The sequence below is a fragment of the Elaeis guineensis genome, chromosome 11 (genome assembly GCF_000442705.2).
Source record: "Elaeis guineensis isolate ETL-2024a chromosome 11, EG11, whole genome shotgun sequence".
NCBI classification, from domain to species: Eukaryota; Viridiplantae; Streptophyta; class Magnoliopsida; order Arecales; family Arecaceae; genus Elaeis; species Elaeis guineensis.
Window position 1 is genome coordinate 118,766,065 of NC_026003.2, and position 20,221 is coordinate 118,786,285.

At 34.6% G+C, this 20,221-nt stretch overlaps 1 protein-coding gene and 1 non-coding gene across 2 annotated transcripts; both read left to right on the top strand.

Annotated features, from left to right (window-relative positions):
- The first annotated feature begins 6,303 nt into the window (after positions 1-6,303).
- On the top strand, positions 6,304-18,898 carry LOC105053833 (heat stress transcription factor A-1). Its single transcript, XM_010935138.4, has 2 exons — positions 6,304-6,793; positions 16,778-18,898. The coding sequence occupies exons 1-2, from the start codon at positions 6,521-6,523 to the stop codon at positions 18,017-18,019; spliced, it is 1,515 nt and encodes a 504-aa protein (XP_010933440.1). The 5' UTR covers positions 6,304-6,520; the 3' UTR covers positions 18,020-18,898.
- On the top strand, positions 12,237-12,343 carry LOC140852716 (small nucleolar RNA R71). The gene has a single exon (XR_012135618.1). It is a non-coding gene; the product is annotated as a small nucleolar RNA R71 (small nucleolar RNA).
- Positions 18,899-20,221: the final 1,323 nt, after the last annotated feature.

The following is a 20,221-nucleotide window of genomic DNA, read 5'->3' on the forward strand; positions in this document are numbered from 1 at the left end:
CCGGGGGATGGAGGGTGGGGGGTGCGTGGGAGCGTGCATGGTTTTGAAATAATTCTCATTTTTTGTTCATTTGTTTATAAACTACATGAAAATAGAAGAATGAAACTTTGGGCTGCTGGCCTGCACCAAAAAGATTGGAAGGAGAGAGGGAACAATATATATATATATATATATATATATATATATATATATATATATATATATATATATATATATATATATATATATATATATATATATATATACTGAGGAGATGGAGCTTCTGAGAATGAGTGCTCCCCGATCTAATTCATTCTCATGCATTTGTTATTATAAATGGATATTATGTTGATCAAATTAGACTGCATCGAGCTCTCTGTTGCCGTTCACTATATAAAAAAAAAAATTTATAGAAAAAAAATTTATTATAAAAAAATTTATTTTTTATTACTTAAATTTTTGCAATGAAAAAAAATTTGTTACAGAATTGTTGCTAAAGCCCCGCGTAATAAGTTATGATGGATTTTTTGCAGCAAAACTTATTTTGTCACAAAAAATATATTTTTAGTAATAAAATAATATTTTGTCATAAAAAAAAATCTCATCTAGCGATAAATATTTTGTTACAAAAAAATATAAAATTTTATGATAAAAAATATTTTTATCATTAAACATGATAAAATTTTATTCCAGATGCATTATTAAGTGACAAAAAATTTTTGTCACTAAAAATCTAGCTTTGTGAGAAAATATTTTGGCATAATAGTTTCTTGAGTATAAATTTTATGCAATAAAATATTTTTATCATTAAAAATTGAATATTGCAACAACATATTTTTATCACAATAAAATTTTTAGTAAAATAGGATATATACTTTAAGCAACAAAATATTTTATCATTAAAAAAGTAATTTTAATAACAAAATATTTTGTCATAAAAAATTAATCTGTAATTTAGAAATAATTTATAGTGACAAAATTTATTATCATAAAAAGTTAATATGTCGATAAATATATTCTAATGATAAAATTTATAGTCCACAAAAAGTTAACCTATCATTAAAAAAAATTAATAATAAAATTTATTGTCACAAAAAGTTAACCTGATAAAATTTGTTGTGATAAAAAAATTAACCTACTATTTTTTTTTGAAATAAGAAAAAAAATATATTAAAATTTAAATTAATTAATCTATACATAATAATTCAAATATCCTTCAAATACGTAGTCATATAAGATTCCAACATGTTCTTCCTTACATCATCTTCATAAACAAGATGATAGATCTCATACAACTCCCATAAAATTATGGAATGTCCAAGTCTTAATCAACAACCACAAAATTATAAATAAAATTTTTACAAAGCTCCAATGTAAGTCAAATTCCTTATCGACTATAATAACCACCAAGCTTTCATAAAGCTCTAAGTCAATTCTCTTTTCAACAACCTACAATATGAAAAATAAATAAATCTAAAAAATTAGAACAACATAAGCATATATGCAAAATTAGAAAATCTTTAAGCATGCATATAAGATATTTTGTGTTAATTTGTATGAAATTATTACAAACATTAAATAACCACAACTAGATAATAATGACAACCATCACCATAACCACTACCACCATAATCATTCTATAATTATCCAAGCAATCATAAATAATATGTTCTAACTATTCAAAAATACAATAATGACAACCACTATACCACAACTATTACCATCATAACCATTTCATAACTATCTAAACAACCATAAGTACTACAACATATAACGATGCTAATATATCTATCTATTCAAAAACACCGATAAATGACAACTACCATCACATTTACTACTATCGTAACCATTCCATAACCATCCAAGTAGCCACAAGTAACACAATATATATCTATATTAATACATCTATCTATTCAAAAACACAATAACGACAACCACTACAACCACTATCATTAAAACCATTTTATAACTATCCAACCACCATCATAATAACCACATAAACTTTTAATTTTCAAATCGCCACCACAAACAATCAACAACTATAATAATCAAATTATTATAGCTAAAAGATAGTAAACAAGTGACTTTACCATCAAAAAAATAGACTGCTAAATCTGACCATTCCACATCTCTCTCATAAATTGCTGAAATTCCTTCATTCGATCTTCATAAATCTTCATTTTTTTTCGTATGTGATAATCTTCTTGTTGGCTTCAACAATTTTCTCATTGATTTTTTCTAGTTGAGACTCAGTAGCAGTAAGTTGGTCTATAAGCTCATTATCATGTGAGCTTGATATGTAAGACGAACTTAAACTTCCAACTTTTATGCCATTTCCATTCTTCTCAAATATTCCGACTTCTTGCCAAGCACACAAACCAAAATCTGATTTTCTGACATTTGATCTATATTTTCCTCCGAAAGTTGTTATCCTAATTCAGTCAGTTCATCCTGTAAAGTTTTCAAAGATAATTTAGACCGCAAGATAATTTTTTTCATAAATAAAAAATATAAAAAAAATGTACCTATACTTACAAATTTTGATGGAGCAATTTCATTAACGAATTCTTGACCATCCTTCTTTGTGTATGTATATTTGAAAAGATCAACCACACTTGATTCTCCTTATAAAGTTAGAATAAAAAATAAATAATTCATTAATCTTAATATACATTAAATATTTCACAAGCATAAAAATATTAAAAATATTATATTACCATTTCTCGAAGTCGACTAAGAAAGGTCCTAGGGCCTGAAGCATCACTGTATGGGAGTTGCGAATAATTACTTAGATTTGTTTATGATCGCTTCTATAATAATAAATAAAAAAATTAAATAAAAATTTAAAAAATATATAAATATATTTTATCATATAAGTTACTATCTTGAAGCCATCATCCTCTATCCGATCATATACAGAAAGCCAATCTTTCAATCCAATTTCTGGACGTGAAGATTTTTCTCATGAATTTATACATTTTGCCATTAGCTTCTTGTATTTCTTATTGAGTGTGTTCCTCCAACGCCTATAATAAATTGATGAATGTGATCTTAGTTGAACCATTAAAATTTTATAGCATTTGATTTTTTGATAAAATTTATTTCACACTATATAATTGGTACCAAAAATTTAAAGAATTAAATTATATACATCTAACGAAGAAAGAGTATTATATTAAAAAATAATTTTAAATACCTCAAAAATATTACATAAAGCAATACTAAAATTTTCTTAACTTTTTATGGTACTTATTTTAACATTTATTTTTTAAATTATTTTTGCAAATAATTTTTTCAAAAAAAAAATATAATGATTTTTTATGACAAAATATTTTATCCTAAAATATTTAAAATTAAATTTTTTTATAATGACATCCTTTTAATGCTTTGCAAATAAAATGATACTGTATTGTATAACCCATTTGTAATAAAAATTAAAAAAATATAATAGTTTTTTTATGATAAAATATTTTTTATCATAAAAAATTAAAAAAAGAGAGAGAACAAAAGGAGGAATTCTAATTTTTTTTTACAACAAATAAGCCTTTGTCATAAGAAAAATATATTGATTTTTTGTAATAAATATTTTTATCATAATAAATTAAAAAAGAGGGAATAAAAGGAAGAAATCTAAGTTTTTTGCAACAATCAAGTCTTTGTCACAAAAAATATATTGACTTTTTACAATAAAATATTTTCATCACAATAAATTTTTTTAAAAAAAGAGAGAATAAAAGGAGAGAATATTTTTTGCCATAAAGAAGCCTTTGTCACAAAAAATATATTGATTTTTTATAATAAATATTTTTATCTTCATAATTAAAAAAAGAGGGAACAATAGGAGGGAATCAAATTTTTTTTTGCAACAATCAAGCCTTTGTTATAAAAAATATATTAACTATTTACAACAAAATATTTTCATCGTAATATATTTAAAAAAAAGAGAGAACAAAAGTAGGAAATCTAAATTTTTTACAACAAACAAATTTTTATCATAAAAAAATATAAAAAAATATAATGACTTTTTGCAACACAACACTTTCATCACAATAAACTAAATAATGATTTAAATTTTTTACGACAAAATATTTTGCCACAACAATTTCATTTAAAATGACAACAGTGATTTTATTGTTATAGATAGAAAACTAAATTATGAAAGATTTTATTTGTGATAATTTTTTTGTCACAAGTTGATAATTTTTAATGACAAATAAGCTATCACAAATACATATGTTTTTATCATAAATACATTTGGTGCTAAAGTCCGAAAAATTAAAAATTAATAGGAGGATTTTTTGTGATAAATTTATTATTTTGTTGCAATAATTCAGATCTTTCGTGACAAAAAAAGATTTCATCACAAAAATTAATTTTGTATAATAAAATTATAATTTATTATAAAAATTTTATTTTTAGTAATGATATTTTATTTCATCACTAAAATTCGTCATAAGGTCCAAGGGTTTAAAATTGACATGCCCTTCAGCTATGAGACTTGTGATTTTCTTTTGGAAAAGAGACCTCCAACTGTATATGTCACATTAGGTATAGCACTTCCGTGGCACCATGCCATGTCATCCTAAATGCTACCTGGGGACAATGCTCCTCCTGGCGAATTTTCTTGTATTTTTCATAGATTTGAAGAAAAGACTAATTAATGCAAATCAATTCGTAGATCTAATTCTAACTGCACCTCCTATATCGCCTTCCATGTTCTCAAAGTTTACTTGAAAATGCAATGGCAATACCAACATTCTCAAAATTTCTTTGACAATTTAATGGCGAAGCTCATGCTCCCGTTACATTCCGTTGCTCACTGAGTTGTCAATATTGTACAACTGATAAGGGTTTAAAAAGTTAGATCCACTCTTTCAAAATGCGCATTTTTGGACCATCAAAGCTAAATTTTTATCTTCAGTGTATCGAGTTGAATTCCACCAAGTACCACATAGAATTGTTTAGTACACACGCGAGGAAGGTTAATGGCCAAAGGTTTCTAAAACATGATGACAGAGGACCATCTGAAAATAAGATAGACACACTTCTGTCAGAAATAAATACAAAAATTAGAAATTTTTATTTAAAAATAAAAATTAATTTTATTTGAATTTGGGGTTAAAATTTTACGATAATTTCTGTATTTTATCTCAATGTAAACTCTTATTAGAGTTTTATGTCTCTATAAACATCTTTGCTATATAATTGGGAATATAAATTTGGATTCATCTTTCTGATGATATGCTTCTAACAAACGTCTATATCTAATAGACTAAAAAATTTATATTTTATCCAATTAAATAAAAACAAAGCAAGAGTAGCTTCAAAAGTGTAAGATACTACAGGCCCAACTCAATCATACAATGGTACAGGACATTGGCTTGGTAGTCGTCCTAGGCTGCATGGCATTACCCAACCACTAGCACCATTTCCACACACCGCTATCATGTGGATGGTATTATGTTATTGGCTGACTCACAGGGTTTGCATGACATGGGCCTCGTTGGTTGGTGTTGATAAAAAACGGATGAATTGTGTTAAATGGTGATTTTAGTTGAGATAAAGTGAGATCGGAAGTCCCATTTTCTATCCAACATGTCCTCTTGTTTGAATCTTTTGTAATCGAAAAATTATTAAATAAAACTATCCCATCACTTATATTTTGGATCGCTCAATAAAAATTATCATATTATTTATTATTAAAAAAAAATTTGTAGTTATCCAATCTTGATGAATGAAAAAAAAAAAAAACTCATTTTAATCATTAGCTGAGAATTTTTGTTATTTTAAATATAAAATTATTTTTTAAATAATATTCTAATTTTTTATTGTATGATAATATATAGAAAGAGAGTAGGACTGTTCTAATGAATAATTCTCACGCACGTGGATGCCGGACACCTGTCATCCACGGTCATCCACGGCCTGCCGCCCGTCCATCCCTCCGGATTATTGGGCTTTCACCCACAATTTGTCTCGAAATATCGAATTAGCGCTACTTAAGATCGAAGTAGTTTGTTCACCAAAAAAGATCGAAGAATTTCTTTTTTTTCAGGTTCCGGGGGTCAAGAAGTTTCAGCCACGGTCAAACTTCAATGGCCTTCTCCATCGGTCTATAACAGCCGTCGGATTCATCCCAAACCATCCCCTCGCCGTCGTTCTTTAGCCAATCAATTCTTGTCCGAACTGAATCGAAGTTGGCACCCGCAAAGTAGGGTGGTTGCGATATAATCAGCAAAGTCCAGGGGCATTTGACTTCCAGGTCCACACGAGACCGGTCGCCGTCGTCACGCCCTAAAAGGGGTGCCTTTTTGCACCTTCTTCTCGGTTTTTTAAATCGTTTTTCTTAGCGCCGGTTCTCAAAAGCCCTGAAGGCTCGAATCGGTTCGCCGCTCCTCCTCGCCCGCTCCACCATCCGTGTTTTTGTTCACTTTGAGATGAATTCGTTTCCTAAAACCCGAATTTTTGATCGTTCGTTCTAAGATCGGATGACCGCGGTCTGATTGCCGTGAGGTTTGCGAAATCGGAGTGGGGAGGAGGGATGGACGGCAACGGCGGTGGTAGCGGTGGCGGAGGGGAAAGGGTGGCAGTGGCGGCGAGCGCGAAGCCCAACCTGAACGGGAACGCGCCGCCACCGTTCCTGAGCAAGACGTACGAAATGGTGGACGATCCCGCGACGGACGCAATCGTGTCGTGGGGAACGGCGAATAACAGCTTCGTGGTGTGGAACACGCCAGAGTTCGCCCGGGATCTCCTCCCCAAGTACTTTAAGCACAACAACTTCTCCAGCTTCGTCCGCCAGCTTAACACATATGTACGCCTTTCGTCCATCTCTTCCCCGTTTTTACCTCTTTCTTTCTTTTGATTGCGATCGGCTTCTTTGGATTCTTCAATTCGTATTCGTGATTTCCTGTTTCTAGTGTCTTTTTTCTATAATTTTATTTGGTCTCGACGATGTAAATAGTGGGTTTTTTTTCATTGGTTTAAATAAAGATGGTAACTTTTATACGATATTAGAATTGGGTTGTTGAATTTCTTGAAGGGTGTGGTAATAAATATGGATTGAAGGCGGTTCCTAGACGAATGCACGGAATATGGCTGGGTGGATGGTGTTATTGGTGAACATGAATAGTGTCGATGGTGAGATCATTATAGATATGGAGATGAAAAATAATTATAGATTGGAGAAAAACGCAACATAAAAATAAGGGAAGAGGTGGTAAGCTTAAAAGCTGTTTTTGTTAACTTTGGAAACCTCACTACTTGTGAGAAAAAAGATTGCTGCAAAGGATACTTCTTTTCCTCTGCTAGTCATAAAAGAATTGGAATGTTGAATATTATAATTTGGTTATAATTACTGGGAACTCCTCTTTCCGCACTTCTGGTGAGCACTTATCAAACTGCTTCATGTTCTGCGATGTAAACAGGATGACTGTTATTGATTTGAAGGGTTTCTAGGAAACATGGTCTTAAACTTGAAGTCTGGAGGGGTAAGATGAATCTAGGGTTTAAGTTGTGAGTTATGGTTGAGTGTTAGGAATGTCAGTGAACCTTGTTTATGATTTGAATCTGAATTTGTAGAAAATCAATTTGATAACGAATTTTTGATCAAGAAATCTTACATAAAGAGAAGAAGTTTAGAAGAAGAGAAATAATGAAATAGAGGGAAAAAAGATATTCATGATTTGATGTCTAATTGTTGAAAGAAGAAACAACTACAGAAGAGAAAAAGAAAAGATGGAAAAGAAAGGAAAGGAGAAGGACAGGGACGAATGAAAAAGAAGGAAGAAAGGAAGAGGGTAAAGGAGAGGTAAGGAATATAAACTATCGAAGGCAAAAGAGGATAAGACATAAAGAGGGGAAGAGACAATGAACAAGAACAGGAAGAAAAAGATGTGATTTTCATTAGAAAAAAGGCTTGTTTTATTGAAAAGTCCATTTGCCATGCCATGGAATTGAGAGGCATAAGAGGCAAGAGCCTTTCTATTAGGAATCCAATATTTCATTAATTTAGTTTTTTTTTTTTTTTTTTTACTGATTTCAATGATTTTATGAATCAGCTTATGATCAACCTAGATGAACTGTAATTCTTCTTAAATGTAACCTAGATAATTATTGAAACTAAAATTTGATTTTCCTTATCCATATTGAGTTTTAAACCATATCTTCTAACTAACCATAGACCAACCATAACATCTTAGTGCCATTCTAATTTTAGTTCTCAATAAACCTAAATTGCTCAATTTAATTGAAAAAAAAGTTAATTTTCATAAATTTGTTTTCTGTTTGACATAAATTACTGTGATAACCTGTGAACTGAAGCAGTCCTCCAATGGTATTAACATTATGATGTTCTATGACTAGCCAGTGCTCCTGCAGTATCTCCAGCTGTTTGATTTCTTATATAATCTTCTTGTTTCATCTCCAAGACCACTTGACACATTGAATTAGTTTTCTCTTCCAATTTCTTTGCACCTCATTATGCTATTTGTGCAAAATAGCCCTCTTATATCATAATCATGAGGTTTTACCAGCCATTTTTGCTGTTATACCAAATAAATAAAGATCTGCAAACTTGAATTGTCTATATAGCAGTTATCAAGAAGAAATTATAGAATGCTCAATACACAGAAGGGGATTTCGTCTTTTTCATCATTAATTTAAAATCTTCTGCATCTTGCTTCATGTGTTTATTATTATCACATTTCCTAAGTAAAGTTTGACAGTATGTGCCCCTGGTAGAATTTGTAAAATAATTGAACAATCATTCTATTCCTATGAGCAAAATACTGCCAGAACTGGTAAAATTGACTTGTACCTGTGTAACTGATGGGCATCTGTATTGGTGTTAGATGACTTTATTAGAAAGAATAAATAGGGGAGTCCCATGTTCACTCCTCTTCTTTCATTTTCTCCATCTAATTCATCATTTTATAATGCTTTTATTCTTCTCTTTGCATTGATGAATATTTGGTTGTAGTTTGTCTATATCACCAAAACCAAAATGACTAGTCTGGATCCTGTCTGAAACTTATGCAACACATGGGGCAGTTTTAGAAATTTATTCAGCCAAATTAAATTATTTTTAAATATTTTATTTTATTTAAAAAAAATTATGACTGTTTATGTGCAAAACTGCCAAAATGAAGCACCCAAATGTACCAAAATAATATGATTTAGTTTATTTTCTTTATTTTTTGACTTTCTTCTTAGTTTCTTTTTGCTTTAAATATTTTTGGACTGAAACTTTGAAATTGAAGCTTAAACTACGGAAGCCTAAAGCTGTTAATGTAACTGTATTTGAAAATGAAATTGAGTGTTTGAACCTTGTATATATAAAATTGTACATTGGAAGTTGGTGGCTCCACTCCGACCTATATTGCATAACCATTATTGTTGTCATCTTTTCCTTCTTTATTTTGTTCTTTGGAGGAGGTGTGCGTAACCTTTCATTTTGCCATCTAGTGAGAGTCATTAATATCCTGAAAATTTGCTACATCTGGAATGAGAAATGCCTCGAACCCCTGCAAAACGATAAGAATTATAAAAAATTCCTCGTATATTTGAACAATAGAAATATGAATCCAGGATTAGCTAGGATGGTATTTCTTCATAAGTAATTATTGTGGGAGAAAAATTTTGAAATTTGGGAATATAGTTTATCAGTCTATGAGAGTACAAGAAATTTTGAAAATTAGAAACTAAAGGTACAATTTTGATAGACTTGTACAAACATGTAATTCAGACCCTCTCTTCTTGGTTATTGAAAGGTTTGTTAGTCTTTTATTTTGAGTCGGTACTGGTAGATTTCTGATGGGGATGTTTCTCATGTGGAGGGTTGTGACTATCTGACATTTATAGTGGTGTCATTGCCTGGCACATTAAAGAGACCAGCTAAATTAGTTTTAGTGTATATGTGTGGGTTTTTTATTTTTTGGTGGTGCATGATTTATCTGGAAGCCAGTATATTGGAGAATTAGACAAAGACAATTTGTTTGATTTTTCTTATATTTACTGGATACCTTCTTTTTCTTTTTGCCCTTCTTAACCAACCGATCTCTTGAGTATCCCTGTTTAGCCCTCCTCTTCTTTTTCTTCCTGTTCCTTCATTGGATTTTTGTTGGAGCTACTTCTTTTTCTAATTGCTCTCCTTAACCAACCTCATTATTATGCCTGTTTGTGCTCCCTTTTTTGTTTTCCTGTCCGGTTCATTCTTCATTCTTTTTAATCCTTATGTTTCTTTCTCCTTACATTTGTAAATGTCTTGTTTTGCTTGAAATCTCTTGTTTAGTCACTGCTCATACCTCGAGTCTGGATATATAATAGAAGGAAGAGGAAACAAATTTTCCAAAGGGACTCAAGAGATGTTTTTGTAGCTCTTAGTATTCTCATACCATACTTATCCTCAATAGTTCATTCCATACATTTAATTTTATTAAAGTTAATTGTACATCATTTGACAAAATTATTATGTATGTCAATGAATAAAATAAATGAACACAGCTTCATTGTTCATGGTTCAATTGTTTCTGTCCATGGAGTTAAATTTGAATAATCATTATTAATTTATTTTTTTTACATTACAAACAGCATGAAGCATGTTTACCAGTTCTTTCATTTTATCTTCACAAAAACATATGGTGGCTAATTTAAGATATTGTTAATATTCTTTATATGTGATGATGCATTACTGAAGTAATAGTAATATAGCATGTGCAAGTACCTTAAAGATATAATACAAATATATGTGTATATATATGGATATATTTGTAACCTGTTTTTTTAGCGAGTAAATAAAAACTACAAGCAAAGATAATATCATATTTTTCATTTGCTATGGTCATATAGCCTCAAGTTTTGTTGGATTTTTCTTTGTCCATGAAGAAAGTATCATAAACCTTTAAAATTCAATCTATTTGCTCACTTTGAAATCTGAATTGTCCTTATTGGGTAATGTCTGGAAGAGAGACCGCTCACAAAAAGGTCCACATGATCTCTTGTTTGAGAGAGAGAGGACTGAGTGGGTGGAGACTATTTGTGTGATGTCTTCCAGTCAATCTGGTAGCACCCCCAATGATGTGCAAATCTTAAAATTTGTAAATAAAACCGCAAGCGCACAGTGTGCAGAGTAGCACGACCAGCGAGTACGGATCGATCCCACAGAGACTTGGTTTAAAAACGATTTTCAAATCTATGCTCAAGCGAGCTTTAACGAAAATCGAAAATCGAAAGTTGTTTGCTAAAGACAATAAGATTAAGGATCTAGGGTTTTTGAATCCACTAGATCTAGATTAGGGAATTCTACCTAGAATTTTTCTTATTGATCCTAACGATTACTCCTCTTGTCTTTCCCAAGCATAGATTATGAAGGGATTAAGGCCCAACGATAACCCATCAAGATTCTTATTGTCTATTTGTTTTCCCGATCTTAAGGTATGAATGGCATTTACACCATTAACTTGGTTTCCTTGTTGGGGTCGTGGACCATTTTGGTTCCTAAGATTTGGCTCAGGTTGGCTAGGTAACCTACCATGTTCTCGTTCACTAATGGTCGAAGCCAGCTGACTTACTTGCATTTCCAGACGGGCTATAGCTTGGGTGTTATTATTTATGAGTTGACCCGTGGTTTGCATAAAGCTGGTATGTGTCTTCATCATGGCTTCTAGGCTTTTCTCTAAAGAGGTAATTTTCTTGTCATTATCATGGAAGCCTGGCGGGTTGTTCATCACTGGGTTGGACCTTAGATTTTGCTGATTGAAATTTGGATGCCTACATTAGGATTCTGGGACCATGAGAAATTCGGGTGATTCCTCCAACCTGAGTTATATGTGGGTGCATAAGGATTGTTCAATGGTCCTTGATAGGTGGCATTCACCTGTGCACACTCATTCGAGTAGGAACATTCTTCTAAGACATGATCTGGTACATTGCACCCTTTACACATGGGTGCAGATATTTGATTTATATTGGCTGGTCTCTGTAATTCTAAGGCTTCCAATCTACGTGTTAAGGTTGCAATCTTGGCCTCTGATGCTAGGGTTTGTTGAATTTGATGCATTCCTCCTCTTGAAGGTGTAGCTTTATCAGGTTCCCTAGTTGTTTCCCACTGTAAATTTTTCTCGGCTAGGTCTTCTAAGAATTGCCAAGCTTCAGTAGTTTCTTTGTCCATAAATTGGCCTTGGCACAAGGACTCTAGCATGGTTCTTGAGTTTGAATCTAACCTCTCATAGATGATCTGGCATAGTCTCCAAGTTTCTATTCCATGGTGTGGGCATTGGGTCAAAAGATTCTTGAAACGATCAAAGTACTTCCAAAATGATTCACCAGCTAGTTGGTAAAATTGATTTATTTCATTCCTAATCGTAGCTATTTTATGATGGGAGAAATACTTTTTCAAAAATGTTCTCACAAAGCCCTCCCAGGTAGTGATAGAATGGTTTGGCAGACTATAAAGCCACTTCTTAGCATTATCCTTAAGGGCAAAGTTGATTAATCTAAGTTTGACCTCATCCTCTGTTAATTGCAGTTTCATGGTTGCACATACCTCCTCAAATTCTCTAATAAATATATAAGCATCCTCTAATCCTGTGAATTTTGGAAGCATATTTATGATTTGAGGTTTGATTTCAAAATTGTTAGCTGTGGGTTGTGGCAACCTGATACAAGATGGTTGGATGGAGCCAACTGGATAATACAAATCCTTAAGGGTCATGGGTTGGATTAGTTCAGCCATTGGAACAACAGGAATTGACTCAATTCTAACTAGACGACCCGACACTCTTCTCCACACAGGAGGTGTACGGTTCTCGATGTTTATACAATTTTTTTTTTATAAAATTTTTATGTATAAGAAAAAGAAAGAAAAGAGAAAAAATTCTAAAGAAAAGATCCTAAGGAGTCTTAAATCTAAAGAAAAGTAACCAAATTAGTTTAAATTTTAATAATTTTTTTTTTATTTTTCAAACAAGTGAAACAATAAATTAAACTCAATCTATCCTAGGGTTAACCTAAATCTAGACAGCTCCTAACTGTTCCAAGATGACCCTTCAAGCCTTTCAAGTGGAGATTGATCAACTAGTTAGCCAGGTAAGTATAAGAGGTGGGAGGTTCACTCATCATTGCCTTTCTAGACACCAAACGAGTTGGCCAGGCCAGCAACTGAACCAATTTAACAAACCACCCTCGGGGACTTGTCTAGACACCAACTAATCAAACAACTCAAACTTGGTAGAACTCTTAGGGTTCCTTGTCCTATTGAGCTCGAATTCCTTAAGGTTGACGTCTAATTGATTTTAAGATTAAAGGTCTAGGTAATGCAATATGATGGAGATGGTTTTTGGGCTAAGGAAGGGTAATGAAATCCCCACCTTATCTTGTTAATGGGTTGATGCCCTTAGATTAATTATGAAAATGCAAATGCAAATAAACAAGATGACCAAGAATGTAAAAGATTTTAATTTAATTTTTTTTTTATTTTGATATTTTACTTCACGATTATGAAATGTCTTTTGTTTTGTTTTATTTTTTTTTTTTTTTTTTTTTTTGTGATTAAGTAAATTCAAATGATTAGGTCTAAAAGGAAAAGTAATTAACTTAAAATAATAAAAGAGAAATTAGAAGCGTACCTGAGTTTTCCAGCAATCACCAACTAAATCTAGAAACCTAAAGGAAAAAGAAAGAGAGTTATAAAGCACGAAGAACAAATATTTGAAAACAATTTAAAACACCGAATCCCCGGCAACGGCGCCAAAAACTTGATGTGCAAATCTTAAAATTTGTAAATAAAACCGCAAGCGCACAGTGTGCAGAGTAGCACGACCAGCGAGTACGGGTCGATCCCACAGAGACTTGGTTTAAAAACGATTTTCAAATCTATGCTCAAGCAAGCTTTAACGAAAATCGAAAATCGAAAGTTGTTTGCTAAAGACAATAAGATTAAGGATCTAGGGTTTTTGAATCCACTAGATCTAGATTAGGGAATTCTACCTAGAATTTTTCTTATTGATCCTAACGACTACTCCTCTTGTCTTTTCCAAGCATAGATTATGAAGGGATTAAGGCCCAACGATAACCCATCAAGATTCTTCACAGGGGAGTAGTAACTAGGATTTCTTAGGGTTTTCTCCTCCTATGCACTGAATCAAGCATGAACTATGAAGGGACTCTGACCCAACTGTAGTTCATCAAAAATTCTTGGCAAAAGAGGAAGAAAAAGAAATCCTAAGAAAAAGAAAGAACCCTATGTAAAACCCCTACTCATGATCTAGCTTCATCGCAAACCCTAGAAGGGATGCTTAGCTAGACATGATCTAAATCTACTTGCAAAATTTAAATGCAGAAAAATAAACTATCCTAATTTCATAAATTAAACTAACCTAATTGCATAAAATTAAATTGCATAAATTAAACTATCCTAATTGCAAGAAAAATAAATTGCATAATGTAAAGAGATAAAATTGCATAAAAATAAGATTTTATATAAAAAAAAAAATTATTACAAAAACCTCAAAGCTCGTGGCTTGAGAAGAAAGCTAAAAACCCCACTATCTAGGGTTACAAGCTTGATCGGAAGGAAAGAATCATTAAAACAAGGGCCTTTGGGGGCTTTTTATAGGCATTTGGGGGTTATAAGGTTTTCAAAACTTTAGATGTGGGACTAAGAGGTTTTAGAGGGCTGTTAGGGGGGTTTAGGGGCTCAAATCTCGCTCAAAAAGCACTTAAATCCATCAAGAAATCCTAAAAATTATTTCAGCCGTCCGATCTTCATCTAAAGGACCCAATTCATCTAATAAATCAAGCCGGGAGCGATTCTGGACCGTCGGATCACGATCTGGGTGAAGCGCTGCCGTTGGATCGCGCTGCAGAAGGATCCCGTGTTGTCCTAGTGTTTATTGATTCTTGCAATTGCCTTGATTACGGTTGGATCTTGACCGGCTGCGATGGTGGCCGTCCGATGGCGCAAAAATGTGGAGCGTTGGATCTTGATCAGAGAAGATCGGACCATCGAGTGATGTGAAGTTACCAGGTTTCCCTTCGGACCTTCTTCTCTCTCCTCATGAGCTCTGGACCGCGCGCGTGGATTGGGCTCGCGATGCGTTGCGGTGAGCCGAGACTCGCTGATTGGCTGGTTTATGGTGCGCCGATGGGTCCATGGTCCAGGCGCCTGTTGCTGTGGACCAGGCGGCTAACCAGATCACCAAATCAGTTGATTTTTGACCAATTTTGATCTGATTTGACTCAGGTTTGACCCAATTGAGTCTTCTTTCTTAATTCTTCAATTCCTGGATCAATTTAACTCCGTTTTGCGTAAAATTTACGCCGTTGGAATCCTCTTTCCTTGTTCTTTCTATTGATGACCTCTTCTTCTGCAAAATATAATAACAAGTATCAATTTTCTAATAAAGTTAGATAATTTAGATATTAATTGATACTTTTTATGTCAATTTGTGACATAAATCACCCAACATAAATCTAGTTGGACTAACACAAGTTTTCAGAGTTGTTAAGGAGTCTTATTCGAAATCAAACTTAGGTTTTACATAAATAATACAGAGGCTAACATTTTTCAGTTTGGAACCTCTCTAGTTTGTGATTTAACAGCAGAGTTCCAGTTTTCGATCACCGATCTGTCTGTATATGATGTAGCTGCTGCCTGCTTGTGATTGAGCATGATGATAAAGAGTAACAATTTTTTTAGGGAAAATTGAGGAAATGAACCGTTTATTTGAAGTTGGTTGAATATTTACCTTTTTCAACCATTCCACTATTCAATTGGTTAAGTATTTTATGTTGATTTTTCAAACTTGCTTTTGATTTACAAGAAAAAAGCAACTTTATTCTGGATTTTGGCTTGTTTTAGTTAAATGAGCTGAACTTGGATAAGTAAATTTAGGATCATTTTTTCAATATTAACTCTGGATATTGTAAAGGAGGAAAGCAACTTTATTCTGGATTTTGGCTTGTTTTAGTTAAATGAGCCGAGCTTGGATAAGTAAATTTAGGATCATTTCTCACTTTACATAAACTAAATGTTGGTCTATGATATCAATCTGTATTGTATTGTAATATGCTGCTGCAATACAGGTCAATGGTCCATATATAATGTGAACGGTTTAATACTTATTGCCTTTTACTTTGGTAATGATGCCTTATTTTTACCAGGTCCTGATGATTCAAGGAGACCAGCTGTACTTCCTGTTCAATAGATGAATTATTAGCAGCTACTGGTCCACTCCATGACACAATTTTTTGAATTAGTCATCATAACTTGGTCAATAGTTTGCATACCGGCCACTCTACATGGATTCTTTCTTACTCTTTGAAATGAATCATTCCTGCATGAAATAGACTGGGAGCATCTCAAGCTCTTAATCTTGAGTTCACCTGTTGGTTATTGTTACAACTCAGTATGGATGCCTCATCCCATCAATGTGGATCAGCTTGCAGATTTCTTTATGATAGCATGTTTTCTAAGGAAACACTTTTAAAATCAATCTGATTAGCCCTCGTTCTCAAACAACTCGCCATCAAGTTAGTCAACTGTTCCATCATTTTCTTCTTGGCTTCTTGCTGGGTTTAGCTATGTCAGCAGTTGGTCCCTTAGCTTACTGAGTATTTGATATTCAGTTTCCAATCAAATGTTCCCTCTCTCTCTCTCTCTCTCTCTCGCCCGCTTGTTTTTTTTTTTTTTTTTTTTAATGTCTTTTGTCTATTGCAAAGCTGCTTGTTTCTTTGGAAAACATTTGTACTGGTTTGATTAGTTGTTTTCATACGGTGATTATTCGGGTTGTTTGAGCAGGGTTTCAGGAAAGTAGATCCTGATCGATGGGAATTTGCTAATGAGGGATTTCTGAGAGGTCGAAATGATCTACTAAAGATCATTAATAGAAGAAAACCCTCTCATGCGCATGGTCAAACACAGCAGCCTCAACCAGAGAATGCTTCACTTTCAGCTTGTGTTGAGGTGGGGAAGTTTGGGTTGGAGGAGGAAATTGAGAGGCTGAAGAGAGACAAGAATGTACTCATGCAGGAACTGGTCAAGCTGAGGCAGCAGCAGCAGTCCACAGATCATCAGTTACGAACCTTAGGCAAACGCCTTGAAGGAATGGAAAGGCGCCAGCAACAAATGATGTCGTTCTTGGCAAAGGCCTTGCAAAGCCCAGGCTTTTTAGCGCAGTTGATGCAGAAGAATGACAATAACAGACTCATAGCTGGGGGGAACAAAAAACGGAGGTTCCGCAAGCAACGAGGCAGTTTGGGTGGTGATAGTGCATCCCCAGATGGCCAGATAATCAAGTATCAGCCTCTAACAGATGAAGCAGCCAAGGCAATACTAAGGCAGATTTTAAAAGCAGGCTCTTCTCAGCCTAGGCTAGAATCTTCAAGCAAATCTGATAATATTTTACTAGAGAATTTTCCTTCCTCATCTGGAGCATTTGACAGTAGTTCTTCAGGTCAGAATTCTGGAGTGACCCTTGCAGAGCTCCCTCCTAATTCAGGGGTTCCTTATGTACCATCGGGCTCTGGTTTTTCACCAGTTGGCTCATCTTCAGCTGTATCTGAGATACAAGCTTCTGCAGGTGCAACGGATACAGCTGCAAACAATGACATTTTATCTGCAGTTCCAGAGGCCATTGCTCCAACAGATATGAGTATTCCCGAGTTTCCTGGGTTAGAAGGGGTCATGCCTGATGACAGTGTAGACATTCTGAGTGAGAACTTTGCAATGTCTGATCCCGAGACTCTGTATATCGACCCCATTACAGCAGGAATGGATGGCGCAGCAGTTCCAATTGAGACGGAAAAGGTATCTGCTGATACTAACATTGATACATTGGATGACGATCCGATGCTTCCAGGCATCATTGACTCATTTTGGGAAGAATTTCTTTCTAGTCCTCTAACGGAAGAGACCGAGGCTGAGCTGAGCATACTGGAAGCAAAGGAGATCCAGTCAGGACCAGAGAATGGCTGGGCCAATGCACAGAATATGGAGCATCTTACTGAACAGATGCTGCTCCTTTCTTCCGACCCGAAATGATGATATCATTCCTATGCAGTTCTTTTGGACTCCCAAGACAATATGGAATGTGCTGTGTGAATCCCCTCTGTGGTCTAAGCCTGTGGTAACACTTGAATTTGGCAACTGGGACTGTTTGGCTTTGACTTTGAGCTTGCAGGATAAATAACGAATCATAGACAAGCATCCAGTGATTCATTTTTGGATTCAAATGACCCCATGTGGTGGCCTCTTGTCTTTTGTCAGCGAACTGTTGGCTTTATTAATGTTTCGTGAAGTTGCATTCATCAATACTTAGTTTATACACCATTTTGTTGATCAGTGCCTCGTGCTATGATTTATGCAAGTAGATTTGGCTGGTGGGACAATAGTTGGGATGGTTGGTAAAGATAGTTGGCATTGGGAAGAGTGTATTCTCGGGGGAAGGAGGTCCTTATAAAGGTGCATGCTCGGGGTCTCATTGAAGATGAAAGTGAACCATGTCAGAAGCATCCCGGCGAAGTAGCATACGTAAAGTCGATCTCAAGTAGCTGAGGTAAAGCTGGGTGGTTATGATTATGAATTTTTTTTTTTTCCCGTTCTCCCGTGAGGATGTGGAAGCCATATTGCGAATAAAAAAGTGATGCACAGTATGATGGTTATGTCAGCTACTAGAGAGGACCTACAACCATTACAAAACCGTAACAAATCGGGGCGGCGTGGATCACTGAAGCAAAATAAGCACAGCCACAGGCCAGCACAAGCAGCAGTGCCTGATAGTTGGTTCTTTTTTTAATTTTGGTAGAATAATGGTGGGTTCATTGAATCTTTGTCTTGGTGCCGTACGTGGCTGGCTTTTAGATTTGAAAACGGCGTGTTGTGCACTACTTAATACGTCATGCGGTGTTTTGAATTTTTAAATCTGTTGTAGTTATTTGGTAGTATTTTAATTCGTCGTATATGCTAGACTTCGTACAAACCAAACTCCAGGTAATGCCTGACGAACATTAGCGTTTAAAGTGAAGAGGGGTGGGGGTTTTAGAATTCTCTCACCGTTGGTTGGGCGGAAGAGAGGTTGTGATTATTGGATATACTGCAAGATATTATTTTCAATATAATTATTTGTAGAGTAGGATGATGGAGGTTCGATATGGAATGTAGAGTCAAAGGTCTCAAATTTGGGTTATTCATGGATACTCTTTCATCTGAAAAGAGATCTGTGTTTAAAACTCTTGCTGTGCTTGCCTAGATCAAATGGTTGATTGAGAATGTAACATCAATTGATGTGAGTTAGGATATTTGGATATCTAATTTTCTTCCTTTCAGATGGTTGATTTATATTAGTATGGAAATGGATGACCATCTGTAGGTCTGTGATTTGTTTACCACTGATGATGGGGCTTGGAGAGTTTAGGACATTACATGTTTATTTGACGGTTCGTTTGTTGATCAAATTTTTGTCACCCTGATGTCTATCCATAGGACATAGGATGTGAGGGCGTAGGGCAGTTTGTGCTGCCTCAAGATCTCGATAAGGGATCTCTCCGTGATTTGTGGGATAATGCCACAAAGGAGGATCAAGATTGTTTGAATTTGGAGGGCGACTGCTCGTCCTAGAGTGAGGCTCTTTATTTGGAAGGTTGCTTGAAATCAGCTTTGGACTCATATGCTGCTTAGGAACAGTGATATGGACCTCCTGATTGTCTATTCGATCTGAGGTCTGGAGGAGTTGATGGAGCACGCTATCCTGCGCTGTTTGAGAGTGAGACTGATTTGAAGGAGGATGGGTGGCCAATCTTGGGAGGCAACCGATGGCTCTTAGATGGAGCCCTTCTTGGATTTGATTTGTCGGAGTACAATCGGAGGGCAGGTGGGAACCTGGGATGGGAGGATGGCATATGTCGCCTATCAGATTTGACTTTTTAAGAGCAGTCTAGTCTTCGAAATTGAGGTGGCGCTTGCTCATCAAGTGCTGGAGAGAGCTATTGGTCTGATCAAGAAATACTGTCGTTTTGATGCCGCTATCTCATCCTAGACACCTCCGAATCCTGGGACTTTCATGCTGCTTCTACAGTGAACCAAAGGATTATCTTCATTTTTTGTGAGCCCCCACCTTTGAGGTTTGTCAAGGTCAATTTTGACGGCTGTGTCAAGAATGGCAGGGATGGTGCTGGCTTTGTCATTCGGAGATCGGATGTCAGATTATTAGCAGCGGGGGCTCGTATCTTATTAAGCCCTCCGTCT

Excerpts from the sequence above, each read along its gene's own strand:
- LOC105053833 (XM_010935138.4), top strand. The coding sequence starts at position 6,521 with ATGGACGGCAACGGCGGTGGTAGCGGTGGCGGAGGGGAAAGGGTGGCA. Across the intron at positions 6,794-16,777 it reads TCCGCCAGCTTAACACATAT|GGTTTCAGGAAAGTAGATCC; the intron begins GTACGCCTTTCG and ends TTGTTTGAGCAG.